Source organism: Daldinia decipiens (assembly GCF_022478715.1).
Source record: "Daldinia decipiens strain CBS 113046 unplaced genomic scaffold F4813scaffold_23, whole genome shotgun sequence".
Lineage (NCBI taxonomy): Eukaryota > Fungi > Ascomycota > Sordariomycetes > Xylariales > Hypoxylaceae > Daldinia > Daldinia decipiens.
This window is the reverse complement of record NW_026054566.1, coordinates 194,060-204,733: the sequence shown is the minus strand read 5'-3', so window position 1 is coordinate 204,733 and position 10,674 is coordinate 194,060. Positions and strand designations below refer to the sequence as shown.

The 10,674-nt window shown below is 49.5% G+C and overlaps 2 protein-coding genes across 2 annotated transcripts; one reads left to right on the top strand and one right to left on the bottom strand.

Annotated features, from left to right (window-relative positions):
- Window positions 1-352: 352 nt before the first annotated feature.
- Window positions 353-1,128, top strand: F4813DRAFT_133180 (uncharacterized protein). Its single transcript, XM_049238738.1, has 2 exons — window positions 353-481; window positions 547-1,128. The coding sequence occupies exons 1-2, from the start codon at window positions 366-368 to the stop codon at window positions 824-826; spliced, it is 396 nt and encodes a 131-aa protein (XP_049098319.1). The 5' UTR covers window positions 353-365; the 3' UTR covers window positions 827-1,128.
- On the bottom strand, window positions 1,129-9,812 carry F4813DRAFT_133139 (uncharacterized protein). The gene is made up of 10 exons (XM_049238737.1): window positions 8,909-9,812; window positions 8,407-8,827; window positions 8,282-8,315; window positions 7,936-8,115; window positions 7,763-7,875; window positions 7,271-7,706; window positions 6,737-7,189; window positions 2,772-6,675; window positions 2,196-2,679; window positions 1,129-2,138 (listed from the first exon to the last, which is right to left on the bottom strand). The coding sequence occupies exons 1-10, from the start codon at window positions 9,496-9,498 to the stop codon at window positions 1,221-1,223; spliced, it is 7,533 nt and encodes a 2,510-aa protein (XP_049098318.1). The 5' UTR covers window positions 9,499-9,812; the 3' UTR covers window positions 1,129-1,220.
- Window positions 9,813-10,674: the final 862 nt, after the last annotated feature.

The following is a 10,674-nucleotide window of genomic DNA, read 5'->3' as shown; positions in this document are numbered from 1 at the left end:
TCACTTTCAAATATAATACACAACTTCGCGATTACGACGGCTTTCGAATCTTGAAGGGAATGTGCAACTTGCAGCTATTAGTGTACTATAATAGTGTTTCCCGGGGGTGGTCGGATTGATGATTAATAAATAAGACAATGACGTTATATGTAAGCATGGAATGGATATAGTGATGTACCTAGGTTAGGTATTATGCATAGGAGGTACAGTTATGTTGTACCTCCTAATGTACCTAATGTATATAAGTCATCATATCGACATGTCGCTTTTGATATAAAGTTATCAGCAAAAATAATTGCATCTTATTACCGGGCTGGATGATATACTTATTATTTTTTATCTTTGCAGTACATATAATAATCAACATGTTGGGCCGACTGCTGCTAACCGTCGATGCTCTCGGTATGTGCTTTGGCACTATCATGGCTGATTGCCTCAATGAGACGCACATGTTTAATCCACGGTGGCGGCCGCATGCTAAGTATGTCTAATGTAAGCACAATAGCTAAGATGTTGTTTATCTAACCTGTGCAACTACCTACCTAGATTCCACAATGCTCAGACGGTCTTCCTCGCCATAATCTTGTCCGGGCTGACGCTCTACTATACGTGGCGACGGGCAAAGACGCCCGAGCTGCGCCGCGAGTTTGTCTTCATCAGCGCCATCACGGGGTCTATCTATTGGATCGCGGGACTTCTCAGCATCCTGCCTCCCGGTACCATGGGTGTTGATCCCGAGTTTGGAGGTCCGGGTTTCCCCCAGAGCAAGGTATTTGTTGCCTTTATAGCTACTGGTCTGCTTGGTGCTTGGATGGAGTATTGTTAAGACTTGTTTGCTGTATTTTAGGTGAGGGAAAGGAGAAGGATGGGTCGGTCTGGTCAAGAAGCTGAGGCGCTTTGGGCAGATTGGCGTGGATGAGGTCAGGGGCTGTGGCGGTGGGATGTAGTACAATACAGAGATGACGAGGAGATTTCTATACCCCGCCGTTCTGTTTGATAAAGTGAAGCAAACACACTCAACTCTATCTATTATCATTGTGATACCCTTCGTCTAACACCTACTACTCAAATTCCAGTCCCAGGAGGCATTGATGATACGATATAAAATACTTGAATTCATTAAGCTTTATCCAATCCAACATTAATACCCAAGGTCTTGTAATACGACCCCCCCTCGAGGGTTCCAAATCAAGAACAAACCTAGAGGCTAGATTATATATTTACCCTGTTTTCTGGGACTCGCTTTCGAGCCTCTCGAGCAATTTGGCCGCGACAAGTTCCGCAAGCTGATGGAGAGTTCCACTGCCGACTATTTCCAGCACACCCAACGTGAGACCGAATGCGCCCTTAAACCACCGTCTCAGCTCAATAGCCATTAGCGAGTCGAGGCCCATCTGTGCCAGCGTTAGATTAATGTCCACCTCCTCGTCTGGCCGGAGGAGGAAATCGTAGATCTTCTTGCCGATCTCATTTCCTAAGAACTCGATACTGCTCTTGCCTTTTAATAGTGCTTTTGCTCCCACGCCGGCAGCTGCGACTTGCCTGAGGAATTTCTGAAGAGCATCGTTCTCGGTGCTCTTCGCTGTGTTCTCAACATGTACATTGTGGTAGATTCCCATGCGCCTGTCACGTCGCCACATTGTTCGGTTATTCGGATCGTCTAGGTCCTGATCCGATCGTATGCCCATCACCATCTGAGCTTCGCTACTCCATGGTGTAGGTGGAACGGCGAGTGGCCCGGCGGCCTTTTGGTCTGCCGGGGAATTATTCATGAGACTAAGCTCCAGAAAGTCTAAGAATTCGCGCTCGCCGAGGAGGCATATGCCTTGAGCCTTGATGTTTTGCATCGCGTGTGAGTTCTCAGCTACGAACCCAATATCACCTATAGCGGTGATGTTAAGAACTGAAGCTGGCAGTCCTAGGGAGTGACGGTAACGACAGAAAGCTTCCATAAACGTATTAGCTGCCGCATAGTTTCCTTGTCCGAGAGAGTCGACTACGGCCATGATTGAGCTGGCCATGAAGAAGAAATCCAGGCTAGTCGATTGGAGTGCTCGGTGCAAATTCCAGGTACCCTCGACCTTAGGTGCAAGGGCATCTTTCCATTGAGACCATTCCATGTCTACTACTGAGACGTCCTGGTGTGTTTCGGTTAGTATCGAATGTTTAGCCCGACGTTATAAAGGGACTCTTACCCTTAGGACCATGGCTAACTGTATCACACCCTTAATAGGGGTCTTTGCTTGGCGGATCGCTTCTTGTACGTCGCCGATCTGATCAACACGTCCGGCAACTGCTGTCACCGAGCATCCCATAGATTCTATCTCGTAGAACAAAGCCTTGCTAATATCGCTCCGGCCTGCACTGCGAGAAAGGAACATGAGATTCCGTGCGCCGCGTTCTACCATCCATATTGCGATGGATCTACCTAGACCACCGACACCACCTACGAGGAGATAAGTCGCAATATGATCGAATTCGATACTACGACGTTGAGGTAGTGACTCGATTGGTGTACTCAGGTCAGGGGGAGGGAAGGTCACTACGATCTTGCCTATATGATCGCCATCTTCGAGGTGGCGGAATGCCCTCGCGATTTGTTTCACATCGAAGCTTACCACGGGATCAACCGGACGGAGATGGCCTTGCTTGTAGAAGTCGACGAATACGGTTAACAATCTGATGATTTGTTAGTACACTATCAGTTATAATCTAGGGAGTGAGCATAGTGGCTAGCTATTAAGGAATATCAGCCCCTTTAGAAAACTCACCTCCTTAGCCACTTAGGCTTCTCTCTAAAGTCGGATAGGTTCACGCCGTGGTAAGAACGGTTCTCAGCAAAAGGTAGCATATCCAGACGGCCAGACCCCTTAGAGTCTCGCAAGCTAAGGTCGACCATAACACCAAACTTAGCAACACACCGCCACGACTCGTGCAGTAACTCGCCCGATAGCGAGTTGAGGACTAAGTCAACGCCTCGACCCTCTGTCTCTTTCATAATACCCTCCGCAAACGATACGTCTCGGGAGTTGAAGATATGCGAACGTGGAATACCAAAGTTATTCATGAGGTACCGGACCTTCTTCTCGCTGCCTACAGTCGCGTATATCTCAGCCCCGAGCATCTTGGCTACTTGGATCGCCGAGAGACCGACACCACCACAAGCCGAGTGAATCAGAACGCCTTGGCCTTTTTCTAATCGACCAACGTCGATAAAACTGTAAATTACTGTCCCGAAGCACACGGGAATAGAAGCGGCGTCTTCGAAAGCAAGGTCGTCGGGTATCTTCATGACGATGTCGGCTGATGCCACGTTCCTGGTACCAAGGCAGCCGTTGCAGAGGGCCATGATCCTATCTCCGGGTGTGAAGCCTTTAACGGCTGAGCCTACCTTGCTGATTATGCCTGATAACTCGTACCCTAGCGGGAGGCGACCTGGCGTGGAGGAATCGATGATACCTCTCGCCAGGACAACATCGCGGAAGTTTAGACCAACGGCTCGCGTCTCGATCTCGACATAGTCGGCTGGCAGTTCCAACGGTAGTGGCTCGTCGATCCAGTGCAGTGTCTCCATAGATCCTATCTTAGAGATTGCCAAAGCCGTCCTTATTGGTATGGCCTGCGACCCCTCCTCACAACCACGGCTCTCTTCTTTTTCTTTTAGCTTATTTATCAAGGAGAAAGGTCGATATCTAGGAATGCAGATCTGGGAGTTCTCGACGACGAATTCGCGGTCGGGACCTAGCGTACCAACATCCTCTTGTGTGCGGACCTTATCGAATACATCTAGAACTATGTCTACAAAGCGCGGCTCGCTAGGCTCTATCTCAAGGGTACAGAGTCCTGGCACTCGCTCAGCCCGCAGAGTACGGGCCATGCCGAGGAATGTTGCCGGCCGGGGGTCCTTGCATCGAATCTGGACTGGAGGCGTGAGCCAAAGGATCTTCCGGTGCTCCAGAGCTTTTGCATATGCCTGGAACTTGGCGAACGTTTCTGGGGTTAGGTTGACAAACCAGTCGCTCTCAAGGTTCAGACACGATATAATGTCTTCGTCTGGTAGAGGTTTCGAGCCCAGTCGGCGCGGTGTGACCTCCCATTCTAAACTCTTTAGATGTGTCCTAAGAGTACGCGCTACGTCTGATTCCTCGTCATCACATAGCAGAGTAACCTTCTTAGAGGGTGAAACGCCTGTAGTTTGTGGCCGCGATACGATTGTGAGGATTTGGCTATAGGGTTCTTCATCGTCGAATACGACCGAGTCCACGCCTGTAAATCCTGCAGCCTTCAGTTCGTCATTCCAGCGATCAACGGGTATCAGAGGAGTTGTAGGTCTGCCATCAGTTTCGCCTAGCCACCAGCCCGCGAAATGGCCGAACGCGTAATTTGCCGTGCGCAATGTGGGCAAAAGCTCTGTCAGAACTAGCATCCCGTCGGGTTTGAGTAGCGACTTTATATTCTTAAGTGACTCTTCAATGACTGGAGTTGCGTGAACAACATTTGCAGCCAGGATTAAGTCGTATGATCCCTTTTCTCCGCCCTTGAAACCCTGCTCGAACGGCGACTTGCTGATGTCAAACACTTTATACTCCATGTTAGGTGCGTACGAGAAGCGTTCCCGCGCCTTCACTAAGAAACCAGACGAGACATCTGTAAATGTGTAGACCGAATAAGAGGGGAACCCTCCTTCGTCGACGAGATCGCGTAGGATAAGTTCGGTAGTTCCACCTGTACCGGCACCGACTTCTAGGATCCGCAAATTCGGCCGCGTGTTTCCAAGTAGGCGCACAAAGTTACCATATCCAAAGCTAGCACGGTTGTAGATCTCAGATAGGAGGTTGCCTTCTATGAGGACGTCGAGGGTTTCCCGAGATCCCGTAAAAATCTCCGCTGCGTGGTCACATACGCGCTTAGTCCCGAGTGAGAGGGCGCGGTGATCCCCTTTCTCTAGGATGCTAAGGTGGGATTTGATCACATTCTGCTGCTCTTCGAGGCTTAGCTTTAATAGGTATGCCGCATTCTTGACTAGAGGAAATTCTTCCTTCCCAGTGGCTGCATTTTCGATCCCTTTCTTCATCCAATCGCGTAACTTAGCGAAGTGAGGTTGGCACGGCTCGAGACCTTCCACGGTCTTTACCTCCTGGATCATACAAAGAAACGAGAGCTCCTGCTGTAGTACAAGCTGGTCCCGGTCGGACTTGGGTGCTGAGAATAATGCCTTGTGATCTGCGAAGTCAAAGTCTGGAAGCCAGTATATGCGAGCTGCGGCGTGTTGGTCGATGGAATTAGTAGCCGGGTTGTCATCCTCAAGAGGTGCCAATTTGATACCGCGCATCCGCAGCGCTAACCTCCCGTCTGCGACACACTCGGCCTGGCCAAGCTTAAGATCTCCTTTCTCCGTCCAAGCACGGACGTGGATCTCTGATGCCCCCCGGTATACGACAAGCTCATCGATAGAAACAGGTACAAATAGGCCGTCGAAGTTGCGACAAAGTCCCTTTCTCATGGCAATCAGGAGCGATTGTAAGCACCCATCGATTACTACCGGATGGAGAGAGAATGGCGCGGACACGTGGTTATGCTTATCAACTATCTTGGCCTGAGCGGTATGCTCAATGGCAGAAGTAGAGATATCCTCAAGGACTTGGAACTCAGGACCGTAGCTGATCCCGATACGCTTCATAGCTTCGTAGAATGATGAGCTCGGTAATCTACGAGGCAGCTCCTCTAGGGTCCAGGAAGCCCCTTCGCTAGGCCCTTCGATGTGTCTGACTTCTCCTGTAGAATGTTTGATCCACGCGGAACCGCTATAAGATGAAATGTTGAATTCGTACCACCGGGACTCGTCAGAATCGGTTAGACGCTTCCGACGTAGCGAGGTAATAATCTCTACTGGCTTCGAATCGGTCAGGACAAGACCCGTGTGGGCGACCACGTGGCGAAGGTGGTAGCCCGACCCAGCATCGGCTCCGGCTACCTGGCGGATTGCTTCACCGGCCATAGCAGAGTACCCAGCAAAGGGAAATACGACGTTCTGTCCCACCTTATGATCGGCTAACCATGACGCATCGTCAAGATGGAGGACGTTTCTCCATATCGGCTCAGAATCTGTAGACTCGGTCGTCTTAACACCAAGAATACAGTGATGAGGATACTTCCTCTGTCGCCAAGCAGTAGCCAGTCGGCTCTCATTCCAGAATGTCTGGCCGCTGTGGTCCCATGCGTAGGAAGGCAACCCCGGAACGACCCGGCCGCCCGGGAAAAGGGCGCTGAAGTCGATACTAACGTTCTCCTGGAAAAGCCTGCCCAAAGCAGAAAGCAAAGATACTGCGCTATCGCTACCACGCTTTTGGGAGGCAACATAATTACACTGCCACGAACCTTCGGTGCATATTTGACGTAGGGGGCCAGCCAATGCCCCGTGAGGGCCAATCTCCAATAGAATATCGGAATCACCTCGTAGTTGTAAGAGGTTCTGCACCGCCGTGTTGAAACGCACAGGCGAAACGAGGTTGGCAACCCAGTATCGCGGACCCAATTCAGCCGCTTTGTCTATTATCTTGGTGGTGACGCTGGACATGAATGCGATTTTGGATAGAGGCGCTTGGTTGCTATCGACTGAAGGCTCTTCATGCTGTAACAGCTGGAGATACTGCTTTGCTAATGGATCCATGTGATCTATGCGGGACTTGTCATCAGCCAACATATACAAGCATGTGGAAGATTAGCTAGTACTCACGCGAATGATACGCCATATCAACTTTTAATAGGCGTGTAAAAGTATCTGGCCTGGCTTCTTTTATGTTGGACACAGCTTGTTCCAATAACTCGCGATCTCCTGATATAGTCGAGCTCTTGGGACTGTTCTCGCACGCAACCACGACGCCCTCCGGTAAGAAAGCTGCTAGCTCCCCAGCCCCGAGTCCGATGGCGGCCATTGAACCACTCTTAGACGTGCTTGTGGAAGAGACGAGGCCGCGGTAGTATGCCGCTTTGATAGCGAACTCGAGCGGTATGTATCTAGCAACGTATGCCGCAGCAATCTCGCCGCTGGAATGTCCTACAACTGCCGAAGGTATAACACCGAAACGTTCAAACTGGCGATAGATCGCAATTTGCAATGCTGTACACAGAGGCTGCGACAGTTCAGCTTTGTTGATCTGGCTGTTCTCGCCAGGCTTGAGCATCTCAGCTGTGGAGTAAGAAAGGAGTACACGTTAGCACCTGTGTTGAAAATAGTAAATAGTTCTTGAATATCGAAGATCAGACTCACATTCGATTGTCCAATTCGGAGGCTGAACGGCGCGTCTCAAGATGTCGTCCATGAGATTAATGTCCTCGCGAAATTCTCGATTCGTCAAGAACAACCCCTTTCCCATCTCGGCCCATTGGCTCCCCTGCCCGGTGAAAATCATCGTGACTTTGCGGCGGGATGATTTCCCAGGTATCCTCGCTAATCCGGAAATATCTACAATCTGCTCATCGGACTTGATCATGAAGGCCCTGTGCGGTAACCTTTCTCGACGGAGGGCTAACGTATATGCTATGTTGTATACATTAGAGGTGCGTAGAGAAACATACTTTCCGTATTGTTCTACTTGTTGTTTCAGTGAGTTTTGGGTGTTAGCTGAGATTATAAGAAGCTCGGGTCGCTTCGCCCTCGCTATGGGACTTGCTTCTTCCGAATTAGGGAATGAGTCAACGATGATCTTGAATGAATTAGTTAGTGGGTAATCAATTGGGGCAAGGTGAGGAGGTTGTTCACATGTGCGTTTGAGCCGCCAATTCCAAATGAATTCACGCTGATCCTTTCAGCTTTATTGGCTGGGAAAGGTGTCGGCGCCGTCGGCACCTTAAGCCTTTTTTCTGTGAATGGGACTGCAAATTCATTGCTCAGCTTATATGATTCTCAGTGAGATACTATTAACAAGGGCTTACTCTTAGCATTGGGTTTGTTGAATTTGATATTGGGAGGTATTATTTTATGCTGTAAGGCTAAGACTGCTTTGATTAAACTTGCGAGGCCGGAGGACCCCTCGCAATGGCCTATATTGGGCTTCACGGAGCCGATGTATACTCCGCTGTCGCCAAAAATCTCGCCAACAGCAGAAGTTTCAACTATATCCACAAAAGTCAATAAGCGTTTCTTCTACAAAGGACTCTGGGGGGTTCGGCCTTGTTTCGTGAGAAATCACACCCTGGCTCGATGAAAAATACCAACCCCCAAGGCAACTTAAGAAAGAAAAAAGGGGAAAAGGGGAAGGGGGTTCTTGATGTTACATACTTGGATCGCCGACTGAGGTTCCAGTACCATGACACTGAATAAATTATACGGTTTAGTTTCACAAAAGGTTTCTAAGACTAGAAAAGGACAGGACAGGAAAGGACCGGAAAATACGGTGGACGTACCTCGACGAAGGCAGTTTCAGATGGATTTAATCCCGAATCGGCATACACCTTTCTCATGAGCGATTCGAGGGCTTCCCCACGCGGGACAAGCATCCCTTGGCTTTTACCATCGCTATTAGCTGCGGTGCCTCGAATGACTGCTCTGATGGGGTTTCCGTCACGGATAGCGTCCGTAAGGCGTTTGACGTAGATGGCGGTGACTCCCTCGGCTCGGGCGTAGCCGTTTGCAGCGGCATCAAAGGTTTTGCATGATCCATCTGGAGACAGGACGCCTTCCGAGGTCATAAACATGCTGAGGGAGGGCCCGAGAATCAGATTTGATCCCGCAACTACGGCAGCAGAAGCATCACCAAATTGGACCGCCCTGCAAGCCTCATTCAAGGCTATCAGGGACGCGGAACATGCTGTCCTAATCACCATGCTATGGTTGTACAAATTTGTACTGTCAGCCGATTTTTCCAAGATTGTGAGGTTGTTAGGTGTGATGATGTAGATGGCTCACCTCGGACCGCAAAGGTCATACTCATAGGAGATCCGATTGGCAAGCATCCAGTCTCCGGCCCCGGTGACAATATGGTTACCGACCTGCTGGCTGTCTTTGCTCTGTTTGTGTAGCCATTCATCACCGAACGTGCCTACATAGCAGCCAATTGGCTTGCCACGGTAATTAACCTCACCTGCATCTTCAAGACACTCACGAGCAACCTGCAACAGCAATCTCTGCTGAGGATCACATCTCTCCAACTCCAATTGGGTCATGGAGAAAAGCGAAGGGTCGAACTGAGACAAGTCGTCCTCTAGGTAGTACCCGAACTTGGTCTCAATACGCTCTTTACCACCTAGAGAGCCGTCAAACGCCCGAGCATTGTACCGGCTTCTTGGGACAGGCGTCCGCGCGTCACGGCCATTAACAAGGAGATCCCAGAAGTCATCGGCGTTTCGAATGCCACCAGAAAGCCTCAAGCCAAGCCCACAGATAGCTATCGGAACTGGTGCCGGAGTTGCTACGTCCTTGACCTCTGTAAAGTTGGAGGTGGTGGTGGAGGAGGAAGAGGAGGAGCATGACTTAGAGAAGCCGCAAGTTTGATTCATGGCGATTGGAATGCTATTAGTAAATTAGGAGGATTATAGCGAGACACAACGTGGTTAATGTTCAATACTAACTTGACCGAATTCACAGGCGACTCGGACGTTCTTATTACAGTCTACACTACCAGTGAACAAGCGGCAATTCGGTCGATATTTCTTACTGCAGTCTGGATAAAGCATGGCTCGGTGATCGTGAGCCAACACCATAGCTATCAACCTGTGCAAGACGCCCAAATTGGTCATACCGCTGGGGCAAATTGTCTCTTGGGCCATCCGCCGAGCTGGTAAACCGCTATTCTTTTCTGTCTCTACGTAGCCTAGACTAGGTTACATCCCGACGCCATCCCTCGTTCATGCTGTGTTGTCCTGCTGCTAATGCAAATCAAGACGCTAGCATCTCGGCCTATGCGGTTGCGTGCTATAATCAGTTTGTAGCCTGATGATGATGATTAGCCCCCTAACCTAGTACACTCCACAACTGTATCGTTTCGCGATGTGTTGCTTTTGTACACATTCAGTTTATTATCTCGGTGGGTAACACTATCGTGTTAAGCTGCAAGGGCTGTTGGTGCAATATCTAAACAGGCGGCATGGCGCAAGTTGGAGGCGCATGTACCGGACCGCCGGGACCTTAGTTCAGTCTAGAGCAGCTCGTCTCCAGTTTCCCCAGAGGATCAATGCAAACATGCGGAGCCTCTAACCTAAGGCACTGTTGTCGATATAAATGGTATCGTCCCTGACTACTTCTTGATAGGCTACTATTAACATAGCTTCGCCTTATTTGGCTAAGTTTCTTTCTTAGCATCCGTGCGTGCGTAATGACACGCATGCTCCTTCGATATTTCTATAGAACTGTTAGCATTGGATGAAGATCTTACGACTGATATAGTGTGTATACCATCGAAAGGCCGAGCTTGCTGAATGGGAATATCCTCGGCGGTTTACATCTCGGTGAGTTTTACTATGAGTTATCTGGCTGGACGAGGTAAAAAGGAGGCACAGAATAAACCAGCAAGTTTGCAGAAAGTCTTATTGGACTAAATAAAAGAAGATCTATCTTTATAGCGTATACACCTCTGCTATATTGCATTATATCATAGACTCGCAGCAGAAGGTTCCCGAGTGAAATCAATGCTTCAGTCGCACCTCGTTCGATAGCGTAGTACCTATAATACTACC